The sequence below is a fragment of the Lampris incognitus genome, chromosome 7 (genome assembly GCF_029633865.1).
Source record: "Lampris incognitus isolate fLamInc1 chromosome 7, fLamInc1.hap2, whole genome shotgun sequence".
Taxonomy (NCBI): domain Eukaryota; kingdom Metazoa; phylum Chordata; class Actinopteri; order Lampriformes; family Lampridae; genus Lampris; species Lampris incognitus.
In genome coordinates, this window is record NC_079217.1 from 8,713,149 (window position 1) to 8,733,942 (window position 20,794).

The window sequence follows — 20,794 nt, forward strand, 5'->3', positions numbered from 1 at the left end:
GGGTCACGACTGGGGGGGCGATTCGCCGTGTTTGTGCGAAGGACGGCGTCCTACGATTGTCGTCGAATAATCGGGGAGGGGGGGCACATTTAAAGCGAAGTGCCCGCGACCTAAAATCCGGTCCGAGTCGCTGAAAACCCCGCGCGTTTTCGGGTTGTTGTCTTATGGGGGGGGGTTGTTTTGTTTGTTTGTTTGTTTTGCTCCCAAATGTTCAGCTTTTCTTTTGCTTTTGCACAGTTTCATGACACGGGGACGTGTTGCGAGAGCGGGACGGTTTGCGTGCGGTTGCTGCACGTCCCGGGCCGCGCCGGTGGGTCAAGATGGGCCGACGCGTTTCGGAGGAAACGTTAGAAAGTCGGGAAACGCTGCAGCCTGGCCGCCTTAGACACACAAACACACATACATTGTAACCGAACCGGGTAAAGTCCAGAACGTCCACCTTCGCTAACTTGTTGCCGTTTTGTGTGCGTTGCGCGTTCGAAAACCCCCTTGTCATTTCCGCGAGCGTTTGGACAGCCAATGCGTTATAAAGTGTTATTCGAACAGTGACTCTTGGAGCCGTGTAGGCCTAAAGTTTGGGATTAAAGTGCCTTTCTGTCAAATCTGATTACATTTGAATCTTAAATGGGGAAAAAAATATTCTCAGGAATGCACGTTTTTTTTGTGTTGACTGCAGAAGTGATGGGGGAGTACAAATTAAACAACGTTGCATGTTTTCGGCGTATTGCTTTTGTGTACCTTGCAAAGTGCTACACTACTAATGAATGTGTTATTATTGTTGTTATTACTATTTCTATAAAGTTGAGGCGTGTGAGTGTGAATGGAGATGGTTGTGATACCTTTTTGAGGTCACTGGGAAATGCTCTTCACCTGACCCCTCTATAGGGAGGTCAGAGCCCTGGGTAGTAATAGGAATATATTGCTGAAACCGGTCAGGGTTCTGTGTTTTGCTCAAGGACACTTCAGTAGGTAGAATGCTTGCTGACATGGGGCCTGAACTGTTGTTGACTGAAAGTTGGTATAAGTAGCTCGGTGGGTAGACTGCCAGATTAAAGTTTCATTTCCTATTGGTTCGCAAATGGTACAACTGCATGCACCCAAGGTGCTACTTGGCCTTGTACATAATTGTGTCTGGACATTTTGGACTTTTTGGACTACATGTTTGAGCTAGGGAATAATATGTTAATATTATATCGATCTTGTGATTTAAGACTAGATATCATCTGGTGTTGTGGTTCTGATAATATGGTGATATAACTTTAAATGTTGTCATTCCCTGGTTTAAAAGGCTGCATTAAATTGAAGCGAGACAATTTTCTGAACTTATTCGACTGTTTTAGCTGAGTGAAATGAACAGTGAATGTCTTCCTGCTTGGTCATCATATCCACATTAGTCATGATCATTTTTCACATGTTTTTTTTTTGTTTTTGTTTTTTTGTGAGTAACTATGTCATGGAAACACCGACAGTCATCCTCATATTGTCATTACATTATCAGTATGGAGGTATTCAGTCAGAAGTACTGTAATGTTTGATTTTGTCTGCCCAGCCCTACTGTATATATTAAGAGCGACTCCTTAAAGTTACCTCCATCTTATTATTTTTTAGTACCCTGAAATATAGGTCACACAAGGGGGAAATTGGGCTGCAGTTCTTTCATGTTGAATGAATATGATTGAAAGTCCCATCAGGTCATAGCTCGTGGTCTCTCCCGGCCACTTGGCTCCCCCATCTCTTATCCGCTCATGACTCCATCTGCCCTTGTCTCCTCTCCCACCTGGCTCCCCAATGGTGGAGTAACCTTCCCGTTCCGGTCAGACAGTAGAGTAACCTTCTGCCACCTTCCGTCACAGGCTGATAACTCATCTTTCAAAAAGAAATAAAATCTTGCATCACCTTTCGGTGATGTACCCTCCTTGCTCATTCTAATCTGCTTGAGTTTTGGTCGTTGGGAAGTTTTGTTTTTTATTTTTTCTTCAATCCCTGCTATCTCTCTTCTTGCCTCATACTCAGCATTCTCTTACTAATATTTTATTCATACAAAGTGAAGGCTCTAAAGTCTTGACCTTTGCAGTCATTTTTGGTTGTTTCTAATTTTGACCATGTTGCAATCAATTATTATACTTCTGCTCTATTCAGTGGAAGTTTTCGATGGATGAAAGGATCTATTAAATCTAAAATAAAATACACTGCTAGATTCTTGGTAGTGGGAAACTTACTTGGTAATGAAATAACAATATAACAATGAGATATCCAGTTTTGTAGAATCAAAACAAACAGTGTGTTGTTGTCCAATTCACAAAGTAGCCTAAGGTGCACATAATTGTAGCCTACCCCACAAAGTTCAAGATTATGATGTTTGAGTGGGTATATGGTATATAAGGTTTATGTATTAACACAACACACACTCACATATATAAAATCTGGATTGGACGAGCATTTTTGTGTGTTTCTTTTATTAAGGTTTTAGTCATTCTGAAACCAATGACCTGTTGTTATATTCTCCAACTAAAGCTTTCAACTCTTCTTTTGTCATGTTTTGCAGTTGTCATGGATGATGAAGACGGCAGGTGCCTGCTAGATGTAATTTGGTAAGTCATTCTTGAGGCAGTGCAACAACACGCTACAGTTCCTTTTTGGTTTTATTAATTTCTTTTCCCAGCCAGTTAGAATCCTACCTTGTCCCCTTCTGAATCATACGGTCTTCTCCTGCAGTGACCCAGAAGCTCTCAATGACTTTCTTCATGGATCAGAGACCCATGTGAGTATGAGCGATATGTCTGAAGAAGCTACATCTCCAAGGCTTTTGATTTACAGTTGTCACACCTCGAAGTGACAAGGCTTTGCATTATTTATTTTCTTTTTTTTTTTTGCCAGTGCTTACATGACATACTTCAGTCCCTTACAGATTACGCTTTGATACATCCCCCTCCCTCCCACATCCCTACTAGCTGATTTTTATCACGCTGTTTCGTTGGGCTCTCCCTGCTTATAGTTGTCTTTGCCTTTTTGAATGCACATTTTATGGTTCCAGTTCAAGCCTGCCTTCCCTTTTCTTTTATTATGGCTAATTCACAAAATGAGATGGCTAATACTAACACCTCCCAACCCTGTGCTGCTCCCGTTCTTTTACCTCTTTGTCTTATATTATCTTTTTCCCTGGTTTTTACAATCTTGGGTTCTCTGCTTTGTGAGCTGTCCCTTCTTTGCCCTCTTCTGTTTGACCGTCTGTCTGTTTCTCTGTCCTGGTGGCTTTTGCCTGCTGGTTTGGGTGCGTTTGGTTTCTGTCTGTCCTATCCTGGGTGGGTGTGTCTGTAGTTGGACACTGACGATCTTTTGGATGGTTCGAGTGACCCCTCCAGCTCGTTCTTCTCTACCGCTGGGGTGAGTAACATCCCCCAAAACCCCTTCTGTTTTCCGCCTATGTATGTAGCATGCACCTCCCTGCTCCCGCCTTCTCCACTAACACACCTACACCCTCCAAGCTTCGATTGGCTATGACATGACCTCTGAAGTGTTTTTGGAGTGAGGCCTGCCATGTTAGCATCACTCTGTTTGGGCAGTTCCACTCTTCTCCATCCCATCTCATTGCCAATCTTCATGCTATCGCCTGGTTTCACTCTTCCTTTTTTTTTTTTTTTTTCTTTCCAGGGCCATGTTTCAGAGGTCCAGCCCACTGTCCAGCTGTCGGCCAGCGAGCCAGCAGGCCTACCCCGGGTCAGTGTGGACCTTGATTTCCTGGAGGATGACGACATCCTGGGAGGATCCCCAGGTGGTGAAGGCGGGAGCAATGGCATTGGGACAAATCATGAGCCATGTGACATCCTGCAGCAGAGCTTGGCCGAAGCCAACATCACAGAGCAAAGCCTGCAGGAGGCAGAGGATGAGCTGGACCTGGGTTCCTTTGGGATCCCCGGCCTCACACAGGTGGTCCAGACGCTGCCTGATGCCAGCCTTTCTGGGACTGGAGGCACTGCGGTTGGTGTAGGAATAGGAGTTGGCGTTGGGGGAACGGCAGCAATCTTCCCTGGATCAGGCCCCAGCTCCACAGCCACTCCTCCCAACGCCACCACTGACATGCTGGGATCAGTGCTGGCTCATCAGGGCCTACAGCTTCAACCCCAGGTGATGAACAAGGCCATTAGTGTTCAGCCATTTATGCAGTCTGTGGGCCTGGGTAATGTGACTCTTCAACCCATTTCAAGTCTCCAAGCTCTCCCTAATGGAGGTCAGTCAGGACATTTGGGTATTGGACAGATTCAGGTTGTGGGCCAACCTACAGTCATGACTATCAACCAGTCTGGGCAGCCTATCCTGGCCAAAGCTATGGGTGGCTACCAGTTGCACCAGCCTGCACCAGAGGTATCAGGTGCAGGGACGCAGCCTGGACTTGGAGGCTCAGTTTTAAGTTCTGGTGGTGGACTTTTGATCCAAGGGGGCAAAGCCACTCTGGGATCTCCAGGTTTAAATGGACCAGCCGTATGTGTCAGCAGTACCAACAGCAGCAGTGGTGGCACGATGACTGCTCCCCCTGGGCTGGTGGGCTTTGGCACCACCCCTCTAAGCACAGGAATTGGCCCCCAAACACAAACTCAAGGCCAAATTATGCAGAACGTGATCATCCAGCGCACACCGACGCCCATCCAGCCCAAGCCCCCTCAGGGGGGAGCCATTCAGCCCAAGCTCTTCAAGCAACAGCAACAGCAGCCACAGCCACAGCCCACAACCCATGCCCTGCAAAACGATGCCAACAAGGCTCTAGGATTGCAGCAACTCCCAGTTTCTGCAGCACAGAATGTAGCCTTCCTGACAGGCAAGGCGGGCTCCAATGTGGTCCTGAGCACGCAGGCTGCATCGCAAAGCCCTCAGTTCCAATCTGCCCTGTTCAAGCAACAAGCAGGGCAGCCATCAGGCAAACCCCTCAGTGTGCACTTGTTAAACCAACCAGGCAGCATTGTCATCCCCTCTCAGACTGTTCTGCAGGGTCAGAACCACCAGTTTCTCCTTCCACAGCTTCAAGCAGGTGGACAGATCCTGACGCAGCATCCAGGGGGGCACATCATAACCAGTCAGGGTCCAGGTGGACAGCTCATTGCCAACCAGATCCTTGCTGCTAACCAAAACATCAATCTGGGCCAGGTGTTGACCTCACAAGGTCATTCTGGGGCTGCTCATATCCTCTCTGGGCCCATCCAGCTACAGCCTGGCCAGATGGCTCCACCCACCCTTTTTCAGATGCCTGTATCTTTGGCTCAGAGTCAGAACCAAACACAGAGCCACCCTGTCACAGGTCACGCTCAGACGGTCATCCAGAGCATGCCTATTCAAAACTCCCTGACCATGTTGAGTCAGGTGGAGGGGCTTAGCCCAGCGGTCAGCCTTCAACCAGCCCTCCAGCCCCAGGCTGGCGGAGTCCCCAGCAGCAGCAGTACTGGAGCAGTAGCCATGGCTCAAGGTCAGCCTGGGGAGTGTGTCACTGTGCTGGGAAGTTCCACGGACCAGGCTGCTCACACTCCCCAGCAGCATGTGCCGCAGACATCTATCCTCACAATGCAGCCTGCCCCCGCTGTATCCACAGCAGCCTCAGTCCCTTCCTCCTCTCCGTCCATGTCTGTGGCCACCTCTTCCTCTGTGACAGCTGTGGGGTTGCCCACCCCCCAGGCTCAACACAGCCCAGGGAGGGTGCTTTTCACCAACCAGGGATCCAGCATGATTCTCAGCCAGGAGTCTCTGCAAATGTTCCTACAACAGGTCAGCGTTATACTCTTTGCATGCTTGCTATGATTGTGTACCATTAACATTGGTTAATAAAAGATAACATGCATGGAGTTGTATTTTGGTCTGATATCTTTGGTTTACTATTCTACTTCCCCTGCCTTCCATTCCCCCTTCCTCCCTCCCTTCCTCCATCCGTCGTCCTGAAATGGTAAATGTACTTGTGTCAGGAGCAGCACCACCAAACAGAGAATGACTCCACCCCCTCTGTGGGCGTACCAGCATCTGTTATCGTCAGCGGCAACAACATCTCTGGTCCAGCCCCCCTTGTCCATGACAGCCAGTTAGCTGACTCACGGGTGGGTCAGAGTCCCAGCCCCTCCCCTGGCCCCTCCCACATGGCAGCAGTGGTAAAGCAGGTAGAAATGCCCCTTCGTGTTAAGCCCCACCCACTTGTTGCTGCTGCTGCTGCTGCTGCTGCTACTGCTGCTGCCGCCACTGTGTTAGGGCATTGTTCGTCCCAATAATCTTATCTTTCCATATCACCACTCTATTCTGCTTCTTCTCTTGCATTAGCTACTATCTCCTACGTTGTAATCATAAGTTGTCCCACAACAAATGCCATGCAATTCCTAAGCTCATACATTTCCTCTGATTTGTTTGCACCCTGTGTGGGTTTTAACCCCCTTGCTTTCATCTAAGAGCTTCTTCATCTGTCCATGTCCTCAGTGTGTGTTGTCCATCTTGATGTTTTAATGTTAACCTGTATGCGTAATCATAGAATTGTGTTACCAAATCAACTAGAACTGTCAGCTTTGTCTTTCCCCAGCATTGTTATCATTAATTGTAAACAATTTCTCGCATCATGAATTTCCATCCTAATTCATAATGAAATATGAATTATATTGCTAGTCGGGGTGCATGGGTGGCACAGTAGACTAATATGCTAGCTTCCCAGTGCTGGCTCATGGCTTGAATGCTGGTTGTGCCGCATGCTTGACTGGGTGTCACAGGGAGCACAATTATCGGTGCTCCTGGGTGGCGAGTGTGTACCACCATTGCAGTTAGTGGCCCTACATGTGGCGGGGCACCTGTGCAGCCGTGGGTAGATCTGGAGGGAAATATAGCATGAGCCTCCACATGCTTTGGGTTCCCCCGGAGAAACTTACAGCTGGTGGGTTAAAAGCTGATATTGGAGGACGCACATGGAATGCACCCTCCGAACCCTGTAGGGGGTCATGCTAGGACGGGGCCTTTGTACAACAAGGAATTTGACAAAATTGGGATGAAAAGAGGAGAAACCCCAAAGAATATTTCAGGCTTAAAGCATGTTGGGCTTAATGCATGTTTGCCACCTTGAACGTATGCCTCATGCAGCAGAATATAAGGAAAAATATATGTGCCCCCGAGAAAGGTCACTCTAAAGGGCCACCCATTAATCCTACGTGTGCACCCCTTGATTACCACCTTCTTTGAGCACTTCCGACCAACCCACCGTCACCAGCTGTACCGACCTCCAAAGTGTGTCATCATTTCGGTGCCCAATTATATGAATCCACATCCATCCACATGTTAACTCAGTAAAACTTTCATAGAGGTGTCAAGAGGCTGCCTCCATGTAAGACACTGTTACTTGGCTGTTTTTCTTTCAGTAATGCACAGTCATGGATTTCTTCATCTTTATAGATATATTTATTTGCTCATGAAGGTGCAGTAAAAAGTTAACTTTGCTTAGCATAAATTAACGTCCCCCTCCACAAAACACGACTGTCCAGTTCCGATCTTACCTTCCACCGTTGTCTTCCTCATACCTTGTGTGCCATCAGTGACACGCAAAAGCACCCCCCCCCCAGATGGCATCCCATCTTGTGTCCTTAAGACCTGTGCTAGTCAGCTATCGAATGTTTTTTCCGGACCTTTTTAACCTGTCATTGTCGTTGTGTGTGGTTCCCAAAAGCTTTAAGAAAACACTTATTGTGCCTGTACCCAAAAAAAATCACCTGTATCCCATCTTAATGACTACAGACCTGTTGCTTTGACCTGCTTATCGGTCAAATAGATGTGTGGAAGACGCTGTGTCATTGGCTCTGCATACTGTGTTAAAACACTTTGGAGGAAAAAACACCTATGTCAGAAAGTTTATTGATCATAGCTCTGCATTTAATATCATTGTACCATCTAAATCGGTATAAAGCTTAGGGACCTTGGTTTTTGTAATTCAATCTGTAAGTGGTTGTATGACTTTCTGACCGGCAGGCCTCAGACAGTGAGAGCAGGTAGCATAGTTCTCCACACAGGAGCACGGCAGGGTTGTTGTCTTAGTCCCTTACTCTATAGTCTGTTCTGTTGCCACGTATCCTAACGGCATAGTGAAATTCGCAGATGACACAGTAATTGCACTGATAAACAACAACAGTGAAGACGCCTATAGGAAGGAGGTGAGGGACCTATACATATGTAGTCACGATAACAACTTCCCCCTAAATGTTGAGAAAACAAAGGCGATAATTGAGATAACTGGACCAGCTGCCTCAAAGACACCTTTTACCCCCAGGCAGTCAGAGTAACGAACAGTAGAGTCCTTACAGAACTTTCATAGATTCATTATTTTTCTTCTTTGTTGTTTTTGTTATTATTTCCTTATATATAGTTTTAAGGGCTGAGACAGCCAGGGCACATAAATGTCATTGCATTTGAAGGTCCATGGTACTTTTTATATGTATATGATTATAAAGGGAACTTAAATGGCCGTAGCAACTGCTGATATTACACCTTTTTTATGAAGATGAAAACCATTATGGTGTCTAGACGTGTAGGTAAATCGAGTTTTTTGTTTTCTTTGCTGGCCTCACTACAGGCTGGATTAGGTCCAGAATGGGGACACAGCAATCCGTGGCCATAGCAAAATATTTTTGAAAAATAATTTTTAAAAAAAAAATAGAAAAATAAGCTATTTAAACATGTGATGGTTATGCCATTTGTCATCTCCACTTGTGTATCCACTAACAGCCATAACACTTAACAACCTTTTCATATTTTAAGAACAGAAAGATTGGCAAAGGAGATCCAAAAATCTTCATTGACATCATTGCTTTAGAGGTTTTTAAGGAACCGGTGACTTAAGACTCTCACCTGCACGTAGTAAATTAAATCTCAACCCCCATCCCACCACACTTTCACCCACTTTTTCTTCAACTTTCTGCTACTCTGTATGCTCTTGTTTCACTACGTCGTAGCAGTATAATGACACACAGGCCATACTAGCCTCCCCAACCCAGCCCCCCATCACCTGCCCTGAAGTCTTCAGATGACCCCCTTCTCTACCATTACAGGCCCGCAGTTCTTTACCTCTCGCTTTCGTCAGCTGTTTTCTTTTGGCTCACCAAATCGACCCCCCCCCCTTTCTTTCTTTTTTTTTTGTTGACTATGTGAATTAAGACATAATTGATGGGACTGCCGCTTTTTTATTAGCAGCTTCTACATTTTTTGTCTACTATTACTGCCTATTTTATTAGTGTGTCATTTACCCCACATTTATGTAGTTCTGTAGATAATTTGAACTTTGTATGAATATGTATTGATTCCTACAATTGATGCCTGCAGAAAATATTAATTTTCAGTAATTTTTTGCATCACGTGTCTTTTTTTTCTACTTAAAATGCATGATATTTATGGTGCCTGAAGATCAGTATGTTTTGATTTACATTTCTTCAGGTGCCCTCAAGTGGACATCAACAGCCCTTGAAGATCCAGAGCATGTCCCCTTCTGTGGCTCTGACCACTCATGCCACAGCGCCCCCGCTGGCCGACAGCCCCCAGCCCTCCCAGTCTCCCCTCACCCTGAGCCAGCCCATCCAGTCCCCACACCATCAGCAACAATCTCGACCCCCCTCCCAGCCTCAGCCTCAGCCACAGTCCCAGACCCCCTCTCGCTCGTGCACGCCCTCTTCACACACACCACTCTTCATCGTCCACAACCAGATCCCCCCCGGGTCCCCCCAGCAGGCCCCCCAGAGCCAGCCGCAACAGCCCCAGCCGCAGCCTCAGCCCGCTCACATCCAGGTCCAGCTCCAGCCTCAGGCACGGCCCCCATCTCAGCCCGCTCCTTTCCAGCAGGACATGCCTCCGGCTTCTCATTCCCCCAAGCCCCCTCCGGCTGCGCAGCACCAGTTCACAGCACCCACGGTCAGCACCCCCACCAGCACAGTAGTGAAAGCCCAAGTCCCCCTCCAGGGCCTGACGGCAGAGCAGCAGCACCACCTGCAGCTGGTAGGCGCTCGAATCCAGACGCTGTCTGGCATCACTCAGCCTTCTCATCAACAGAAACAGCTGCTGGACAAGCTGCACCAGGTAGGTTGTTGGTTGACCTAGTTTGGATCAAATGTTATTGTTCCTTGAAGGAAATTCATTTTGTAATCTGGCACTATGTTGAAGTGAAAACATAAAAAAAAAAAACATGAAATAACAATTTCACACATGACAATTAAAGAACACAGACCAAGCGAACAAACATCAACTGATAAGACCAGAGTCACTTGCTCAGTATAGTCCAAAAAATGTCCCTCACAATGTTGTCAGGCGAAAACCTCCATATCTGCAAATTACATAAACCAAACACGTGTGTACACCTTCATGGGTTGTGAACGCCTCCATCTAAGGGCTAACCGCCACATGGATGTTTTTCCCAATTTTCTTTTTACCAATGAGGATTCTAACGTTAATTCAAGTCTTTAACATTGTACGGCAGCTTATATTTTTAGATGTTCTCTCTCAACTTTTATTTTGAAGGGGTCGTACCCTCCCCCCCAATTTACACAGATGTTATAGCTGAATGTGAGAAAAAGTAATATGATAATAATAATGGATTACATTTATATGGCGCTTGTCTGGACACCCAGACCACTTCACATTGTAGGGGGTAACTCACTTCAACCACCACCAGTGTGTAGCACCACCTGGGTGATGCACGGCAGACATTTTGCGCCAGAACGCTCACCACACATCAGCTTGAGGTGGAGAGGGAGGAATCATTGAGCCAGTTACATGGGGGGATGATTAGGTGGCCAGATGGAGAGAGCCAGGTTGGGAATTTTGCCAGGACACCGGGGAACCCCCTACTCTTTGTGATAAGTGCCATGGGCTCTTTAATGACCACAGTGAGTCAGGACCTCGGTTTAATGTCTCATCCGAAGGACGGCATCTCCTACAGCACAGTGTCCCCATCACTGCACTGGGGCATTGTGATTTTGATATTTGTTGTTTGTGATATTATTTGTGATATTGGGCTATACAAATAAAATTGACTTGACTTGACTTTATTAGGCGGCACAGTGGTGCAGTGGTTAGGTGGCCTCGCAGCAAGAAGGTCCTGGGTTCAAGCCCCGGGGTAGTCCAGCCTTGGGGGTCATCCCGGGTCGTCCTCTGTGTGGAGTTTGCATGTTCTCCCCATATCTGCGTGGGTTTCCTCCGGGTGCTCCAGTTTCCTCCCACAGTCCAAAGACATGTAGGTCAGGTGAATCGGCTGTACTAAATTGTCCCTAGGTGTGTGTGTGTGTGTGTGTGTGTGTGTGTGTGTGTTAGTGGGCCCTGTGATGGACTGGTGGCCTGTCCAGGTTGTCTCCCCGCCTGTTGCCCAATGACTGCTGGGATAGGCTCCAGCATCCCACGAACCTAAGTAAGGATAAGCGGTTTGGATAACGGACGGATGGATGACTTTATTAGGACCAGATGGAAGACAGCCCCCTCCTGGCCCACCAACACCACTCAGTTTCCTGGGACGTCTCCCATCCAAGTATTAGCCAAGCTCATAACTGCTTGGCTTCCATCATTTAGTATAGCCAGGGTACATGTTGGTATGGCTGCCGGCATCAGCTTATGAGTAAGTGAGTTAAAAGCCAGGTTCATGAGGTGCTTCACATCTAAAAAGAAAGAAGACTAGGCCAAATCCTGGTATATGGCTGGACCGTGTATGGTCAGTGTTTGAAATTGTGGCCAGTTTGTTATAGGGATAGTCAGTGGTAGTGTCTATAATGTGAATTCCTGGATATTAAATGTTCCTCTGCAGTTTTCTGTAGTGGTCCCAGTAATATTTGTTGTTAAATTGTACTGAAGTAGTATATCACATGACATGGTTAAGCTACGTTCAAGTTAAAAGAAAACAAAAGGTTACAAATGCAGTTGCAAGAACAGTACTTTCTACTCATATTTCCCTCTGACTCACCCTCACTCACGCTCACTATGTATTATGTAATATGTATTATGTATGTGTAGAGTGAGTCTGTAAGACTCACTGGCGAATTGACAAAAAATGGATTGCGGCTGCTGAACGCACCATGAGTTGTGCATCACTTGCAACCGCTATCTGCCCCGTCTCTCAAGGTCCGGTTCACAAAAAAGTATTGTGCTAATGATATTACAGCGCAAATACGCCCGTAAAGTTTTGCAGCTGAATGCAATTTGCCCTTGTTTTATGTCTGATTGCAATTATCCATGTATCCGTCACATGACACGGTTAAGCCACATTCAAGTAAAAAAAAAAAATTTTTTGAAAATGCAGTTGCAAGAACAAGACTTTCCACTCATATCTTGAGATGTTTGATTTGAAAGAGAACTTGATTTAATTGTAATTGTAACTGTTCTAATTATCTCTTAGCTCCCCCTCCTCTTTCATCTGTCATCTGCAGATGTCTCGTTTTTCTACGACTCGCTCCGTGTTGGGTATTTTGTCTCGCTCTGTGTTGAGTGTTTTGTCAGAGTGATTGTTATTTGGGGTGCTTTAACCGTGCGCTCTCCCTCGTGCCTCTGGGTGCATGGAGAGCTGTTTCCTCTCCTGCTCTGCTCTATGCTGGACTGCCACAGTGCATAACCAGATGTGGAAAGAGCAGCAAACTGTTCCGTTTGCGATAAACGTGGAATGAGCCGGACCCGCTGCGTCGATTCATTTTGAAAGAGCAACGGCCAATAGGAAAACTCCCACTTCTGTGTTTACCGGCGACGTCGTCGGTCGACCGACCAATTGTGTAACTTCAGCGACGTCATTGGTCACCTGATCCAGCAACTCAGTCGCGTGACATGATCACTCAGTCACTGTAAACATGATCATAGACAGACATTCACGTTTTAGGGCTGGCCCGCTGGTCCAGTCCAGCCAAAATAAGCAACCAGACACTGGAGCAAGTACTCAGGGGTTTGTATTTGGCAATGCTTTTTTTATTTATTTTTTTTTTAACTTTAATGATCCCCGTAGGGAAATCCCTCTCTGCATTTAACCCATCCTACCTGTGTAGCAAGGAGCAGTGGGCAGCCGCCGTACGGCGCCCGGGCACCAACTCCAGTTCGTCTTGCCATGCCTCAGTCAGGGGCACAGGCAGGAGTATTAACCCTAACATGCGTGTCTTTATGACGGTGGGGGAAACCGGAGCACCCGGAGAAAACCCACCGCAGACACGGGGGGAACATGCAAACTGCATACAGAGGACGACCTGGGATGACCCCCAAGGTTGGACAAACTTAGGGTTCGAACCCAGGACCACCGTGCCTTCCCAAACTGTGTTTCTCATGGGAAAAAAAAAAGAAAAAAGATTGTGGTTCAATTTTTTTTTTATCATTTTGTTTCAGAAGGTGTTACTGACTGACCCTGTCTTCCTTGTGGACCAGACCTCTCAATAAACAGCTGTCTGTGCTTGTCTGTTCTCAGGTCCAGCAGAACATACTCCTTCAGGTCAAGCAGCCCGCTCAGCTTCTGGCTCTGAATCAGCCTCAACCTCTGCCTCAGCCCGTGCCTCAACCTCCACTGGCCACGAGTCACTTCAGCTCCCAGCAAGATGTGCCTATTGACAAAGTAGTGATGTCATCATCGACATCATCCTCTGCTGCTGCTGCTGGTCCGCCTGCTGAGCTTCCCCCGATGCTGCAGCAGACATCTGTGCTGGTTAAGAATCCTGTCCCAGGTAGGTTACCCGAATAATTAAATAAATAAACAAAAACAGGAAAAAATTTTGCATAGATTTTACTTTTAATATTTCTTCAAGTATCTGTGCATACGAATTTTTTTTCTTTTTCTTTTTAGCATCAAGTGACTTGCAGGTATTCTCAGGAGTCCAAGGACCAGGCGGAGCAATGGGGAACCAGACTGTCACTCCAGCAAGCCTTACGCAGCCTGCACAGGTGGGTCACATCCCTGAGGCATCGATGAGACTGTTTATTTTGGTGTTATTAATGTTACCAAGCACTGTCGGGTTATGAGGAACAAAGCACCACTTTTGATAAAAAGCCATCCACATGCAAATTTAAGCAAACTTTTAAAAAGTAATAAAAAAGATAAACATGGGAATTGATTGGTTGCATTTTCTTGAGGTGGTTTTAAGCAAACATTTTCCCAAGGTGCAGGACTGCATCATCTTAAACAGTTTAGATGAAAATGATGAAAGGTTTATAAGAATTGCTTAGAAAATTCCAATTCTGTTGTTTTTTCCTCAACCTTTTCACCTCAACCAAGGGTAAAAACTTTTCTAACATATTTTTTGCATTCCCATTAAGCTTTGCTCATTTGCAACTTTTAAAACTTTCCAAATAATTGGCTGAGGTACACAGAGGTACTGTATTCAAATATGTTCGAACCCATTTTTCTAATTAAGGTCCAGCCAAAGCCAGGAGTGATCAGCTCAGTTGGAGGGATGCCTCTGGGGAAAGCTGGGGTGCAGATCCAGGTGTTGGGGACGGGTCTGACACAGATGCCAGCTCCACAGCCTCCTGCCCCAGTGCAAACACAGGTAATGTTCGTTCTTTGTCTGGTCGACTACTATCTGTCCCCATTATCAAAGCGACAAACGCCAAGTCCGGGACTTTTCTCTCACCTGATCCCACAATGGTGGAACAAGCTCCCGGTCTCCAGCAACCATACCGACTCACTTGCTTCAAGAAAGGCCTAAAAAATGTCTCTCTTTCAGGCCTACGTTAATCCATAAAGTCATCTTTAGGCAGTTTTCCACCAAGGTCCAGGAAACCTTTGTAGAACTAAAAGAGTTTGGAACAGTCCTCAAAGGGGAACTACAATAGTTCTTGAAATTATGCTTTCCCACAGCTCTACAAGAACTGTAAAGATTTTGGAAATTGTGACACCATGATGCAAAATGCGTGATGTCTACATTTTGTAGACCTCATTGTGGTATGTGACGAAACTGCAAGCAACATGGAGGATGTCGAGGTTGACGTACTAATAGATGCTCAGTTAGGCTTGTACCTCCTGGGCGGTCCATTTCTCCATTTTGCTCATCTGGTTAGCTTGTTTGCTTGCTGGCAAACTACCTGTTTTTAAACATCACAGTTGTTCATTTCCTGGCAAACTTGCATCATTGTGACGATTGCAATTGGCCGGTCTGCACAATTTGGTGTGCAAACTCCTCTCAAATAGTTCTTGGGATGCAGAAAAACACCTACCCTGGGGTAGGTACAAAAATATCTCTTGGGAGCATGATTCCAGGATTTAAAATCGGCCCCGGTTCCTTTTGTGGAAAACCACGTAAAAGTTCAGATATCCCTGCAGATGTTCACAGTTGTGGAAAAGGTTCCTGCAGTGGAAATGAGACTGTTAGTCGCACTTTGCAGTGATTACAAATTGGCGCTGGCTATTACTGTACTTGCGTAAACACCATTACTATAGTGTCTCAATTGTAATGGTGAACAGGGCCCGGCAGTGTCTGCTATTGAGCCCATTTCTACTTGCACTTGACATTTTTATGCTCTCGTGGCATGTTTTTTGGTAATATTAATCTGCTCTCTACTTTGATTCTCCATCTATTCTCCATCTCTTGGTTTTCAAAGGTGCACCTACACGAATGCTCTCAACTTGCCATGCACTCTTGCATATGGTGTGGTTACTATGTAGCGCTCTTTGATACCCGTTGGTAACACCCGACTGTATCTGTTAATCGCTGACTCTCCTGTACGTTGGTTTGGATAAAAGCATCTGCTTAATGATTAAATGTAAATGTAGAAATGTAACGGAGGGCGTCCGGTTAGCGTGGCTATCTATTCCGTTGCCTACCGACCCGGGGATAGGCGACGCCCCGTCTGACATTCTTGTGTAAGAAGTGGGGTTGTTGTGAAGCGTCTAGTGTGTCGGTGTAGTGTTCTGTGCCTGTCCCGTCTCACTCTCAACCTTCACCGCTGGCCAGCAGAAATGCGAGCAGGAGAGCCCAGCACGTAAGTCTCTCCCTGCCAGTACATAGCCTCTCCAACAGCAAGCCCAATGTAGTGCCTCCTTGTAGCGACACACAGTAACTGGGTACCCCTTGGACCCTGGCTGAACTACAAGGGACTCGGAGGAGGCCTGGCCCCTAGATGTGCGGTACGCAGGCCCACCGGTGTGTGGATATTCCCTGATGCCCACGAACCAGCCCCCAGTTATGGGTTAAATAGTGCCACTGCCTGGTGGATACCTCGGGGGAGGAATAGGCTACGGGAGTAAGCCCCTAGAGAAAATCAACGTCCTCAGTGCTGCTGTTTTTTTTTTTTTTTTTTTTTTTCTTGTCCTTTTGTGTCTGTTTAAGTGGGAGAGTATAGCTGGCTGCCGCTTCTCCCTCTCATAGCCCCCCTTCCCATCCACCCCTGTATGTTTGTGCTATGTTTATCTGTCGTCTTGTTTCACCCCATTTATTGTAAAGCCACTTTGAGTGTTAGAAAAGCGCCTATATAAGATTGATTTATGATTATTATTGTTAACGACACAATTGGCCGTGTCTGCGGGTGGGATGCTGGATGTGGGTATGTGTCCTGGTCGCTGCACTAGCGCCTCCTCTGGTTGGTCAGGGCGCCTGTTTAGGGGGGGGTAGGGGGAACTGGGGGGAATAGCGGGATTTTCCCACGCGCCACTTCCCCCTGCCGAAACGCCTCACTGTCAGGTGAAAAGCGGCTGGCGACTCCACATGTGCCGGAGGAGGCGTTTGGTAGTCTGCAGCCCTCCTCGGGTCGGCGGAGGGGGTGGAGCAGCGACCGGAACGGCTCGGAAGAGTGGGGTAATTGGCCGGACACAATGGGGCAGCATCCATGAGCTATTTTTAGCCCTTCCCGAGCGGAAGCGGAAGCTTCACAGCAGACGGAAGTCAGACATCGGAGGCACTAGACTACATCAGAAGTTAGCAGTTGGTTGTAATTTTCTTCGTCTTCTTTTGTTTTTTTTGTTTGTTTTTTTTTTTTTTTGCGTAATTTAGTATTATGGGATACATGGCAGCATATACGTGAGTTGGTGTTGTAAACACAGCCATGCTGTACTGTCTAACGTGCTCCGCGTGTCTGACTTCCTGTGACGCGTCCATAGCGACAGTGATGCTGTGACGAGTGATGTCACAGCATCACTGGGGAGAAAAAGGGAGGGAGAAACATCCAAAAAAGAAAAAAAAGAAAATGTATTGGGACTGGCGCAAATGTTTTTTGTTTTTTTTTTTGTTTTTTAAAGTTCACCGAACCTTTTGGAAAAGGTTTCTCAGAAACTTGAACCCTTGGTCTGCTTGTTGTTATCCATGTTGTTAATCTCTTGCTGTCTTTGCAGACCACCACAACAATGAAGATGCCTTTCAGTGCAGAGCCCAGTAAAGAAGCCAGGTGTTTTTCTTTTAAAGTTATTTAACAGGCTTCAGGATATTGGTATCATATTGGTATACTGCCCAGCTCTATCTTGTTGTCGTTATGGTTGTGGTTTTTGTGGGGCTGCTCCTCTGTAGGATGCTAGAGCAGCTGAGGAAACAGCAGGGCTCGGTGCTTCACCCAAACTACAGCGTTCCTTTCAACTCCTTTGAGGACTCCCTGCACAGACTGCTGCCTTACCACCTGTACCAGGGCACCGCCAACTCCCCGCAAGACTATCAACGAGGTAACCAGCCTATAGCGCTTCACTCTGTAAACACACACACACACACACACACACACAACGTACACACACGCACACACATCCGGCTACACCCTCTTCTGTTGGAAAGAAAAGCAAGGGAGGGAGAACAGCAACAGGCAGATTAATGATCATCAAGAATGCCATCTCAACTTTCAAATGCGATCTGCATTTGAAAAGAGGGCCGTTGATACAAATCATCCTTTCTACAGTGAATCATAGAACGTGTCAGTAATAAATTCACTCATCCTGATCTGTCTGTGTAGTTTGACCCCTAGGTGGAAGTAGACATGTTTGTACCTGTCATGTTTGCTATTTCTTGCCTTTGTCTTGTTTGTATTGTGTTGTTATGTTGGTAGGGATGGTGTCTGTAATAAAGCAATTTTTCCTTTGTCATTAATAAAATACTATTACCACTACTACTACCACTACTACCACTACTACCACTACTACTACTAATACTGATAATAACAATAATCACGGCATGGTGGCGCAGTGGTTAGTGCGATTGCCTCACAACAAGAAGGTTCTGGGTTCGAGCCCCAGGGTAGTCCAACCTTGGGGGTCGTCCCGGGTCATCCTCTGTGTGGAGTTTGCATGTTCTCCCCGTGTCTGCGTGGGTTTCCTCCCCCAGTCCAAAGACATGTAGGTCAGGTGAATTGGCCATACTAAATTGTCCCTAGGTATGAATGTGTGTGTGTGTGGGCCCTGTGTGATGGTCTGGCGGCCTGTCCAGGGTGTCTCCCCGCCTGCCCCCCAATGACTGCTGGGATAGGCTCCAGCATCCCCGCGGCCCTGAGAGCAGGATAAGCGGTTTGGATAATGGATGGAATACATTGTAGTATTGCTACGATATACTTGGTAACTTTCAGTACAGAATAAGCACAATCCTACACCACACTGTTATATAAATGACCCCTTTTCCTCCCTCCCATTCCTCCCCAGTGGACGACGAGTTTGAGAGTGTCTCCAGTCAGCTGCTGAAAAGGACTCAGGCCATGCTGGATAAATACCGCTACCTGCTCTTTGCCGAGTCAAAGGTAAGTTTATGAACTGGCACGCTGTCGATGAAAGTCCTCCTCATTCTCGCCGAGCTGACATGAGTCCATGTGTGTCTTTGAACCCGAGCAGAGAATGGGCCCCTCGGCAGAGATGGTGATGATTGACCGGATGTTCATTCAGGAGGAGAAGATTGCTCTGAGTCAGGACAGGATATTGGCCAAGGAGAGGCCAGGTACGATGCCGTGTTCTGCAGCTGCTGTAAATATGCGCTCCTCTTCCCATCGCTCTTGATCTAAATGACGTAGCTAATGACAAATCTCGCTTTCTCTCTCTCTCACTGCAGAGGAGTTTGTGGCAAACGCACGGATGCTGGAGCGTGGGGCCGCGACTGCCCTTCAGCAGCCCTCTTCCTCCTCTTCTGAGCCGGGCTCCAGCAGCGTAGGGGTGGCCGCAGTGGCTCCTGCGCCAGGCCCTCTTCCAAACGTCGTCCCAAACCCTGTCCCCCCACCCGTCCCTGCTACAGCTGCGGCTCCGGCTGCGGCTCCTGCTGCGGCTCCTGCACCTGCCCCTGCTCCCGCTCCCACTCCCTTCCCCCCAACCAAACTGGTGATAAAGCAGGGTGGCGGGGGAGCATCTGTATCCTGGTCCAGTAGCTGTCCTCCAGCCCCTGCCAGGCCCGTGGCTGAACCCACCAATCAGAGCTCCTCTTTCAGCCATGCTCCGCCTACGTCGTCATCTTTTTCTTCCTCCTCACATTCTTCCTCATTCTCTGCCACCTCCTTTGCCTCCCGGGTGGCTGATGACGACGACGACGCCCTTCCGCAGCGAACCAGCAAGCCGCCCATCAAAACCTACGAGGCGCGCAGGCGGATCGGCCTGAAGCTGAAGATCAAACAGGACCAGACGGGATTCAGCAAAGTGGTCCACAACACCGCCTTGGATCCAGTGCACACGCCCACGCCTCAGCCCCAGCAGAGCAATCCTCCCCCATGTCAGAGCCAAACCCAATCCCACCCACAAGAGGCAACGTCACATTCGAAAGCCTGCCTGACAGCGCCGCCCTCTGCCGGTGTCGTTAGAACTCAGCCCCCAGCTTCTACCACCCCCTCCTCATCACCTGTCACTGTGGTGACCACTCAGTCCAACACCCCGCTGAGAGGCACTGCGCCACACAGCACGGCCCCACCTTCTGCCTCCTCTGCTTCCTCTCACCCCTGGTCTTCGTCAGCACCATCTGTAGCCTCCTGCTCCTCCTCTGCTCAGATGAATGGAACACTTGAGCACCACGATGTGGGCGGGGTCAAGCGCAACCCTGCCTCCACAACCACGCCTCCACAGACCACCTGTCGCCTCCCTCTGCGTAAGACCTACCGGGAGAACGTCAGTCCCCGGGTCCGGCCAGGGGTCCCGGGCGGGGGAGGAGACGAGAGTGTGCCCTACCCTAGAGCCAAGCCCTCGCCCCCCCGACCCGGGGCCCCGTCTCCGCCCTCAGAGCGCACGGTGATAGCCAGTGTCACGGTGGAGAAGAGGGGCAGGGAGGCATCTCATCACCACACAGAGCCAGGTCAGGAAGGGGGCAGGCTGGGCAACCCCGTGCAAGGGCTGGATCGGGTGGAGGAGGTCTTTAACCGCGGTATTAAAACCACACAACACCATCACCTCGCACATCTCCCTGACAAAGAGGGGGAGGAGGAGAGAGGGGGAGAGCACATAGACCAAGAGACGGGCTTGAGTAGTTTCAAAAGAGCAAGTGGGAAAAACAGACACAGGGTGGGTGGAACGTTTAGAATGGACCAGCATGCCCCGGGGCCTCCCTCGCCAGAGTCCTCGTGTGCGAGGGACTCCTCGCTCCCCGCCAAACGCTGCAAGTCGGACTCCCCTGACATGGATAATGCCAGCTTCTCTAGCGGCAGCCCCCCCGACGACTCCCTGAACGAGCACCTCCAGTGCGCCATCGATAGCATCCTAAACCTACAGCAGGGGCCCTCGGCCCGCGGCCCCCACCTCAAAGGGAGTAGCAGCAGGCCCCACCCGCACCAAAGCCAACGCCCAGGGGGCCCGGCAGCCTCATCTCACAGACCCTCAGCCCCCACCTCCTCTTCTTCCTCCTCGTCCTCCTCCCTGGGCCAACGCCCTCAGGTTGGTGGCCGGGGCCACAACGGAAGCCTGGTGCCCCAGACTCACAGCAGATAA

At 48.2% G+C, this 20,794-nt stretch overlaps 1 protein-coding gene across 1 annotated transcript; it reads left to right on the plus strand.

Moving 5' to 3' along the window:
* Positions 1 to 1,693: 1,693 nt before the first annotated feature.
* bicra (BRD4 interacting chromatin remodeling complex associated protein) lies at positions 1,694 to 20,794 on the plus strand. Its single transcript, XM_056284045.1, has 15 exons — positions 1,694 to 1,813; positions 2,546 to 2,591; positions 2,716 to 2,761; positions 3,319 to 3,384; positions 3,652 to 5,751; positions 5,946 to 6,134; positions 9,430 to 10,065; positions 13,412 to 13,664; positions 13,784 to 13,881; positions 14,352 to 14,486; positions 17,264 to 17,316; positions 17,436 to 17,584; positions 18,545 to 18,639; positions 18,728 to 18,833; positions 18,945 to 20,794. The coding sequence occupies exons 2-15, from the start codon at positions 2,551 to 2,553 to the stop codon at positions 20,792 to 20,794; spliced, it is 5,817 nt and encodes a 1,938-aa protein (XP_056140020.1). The 5' UTR covers positions 1,694 to 1,813; positions 2,546 to 2,550.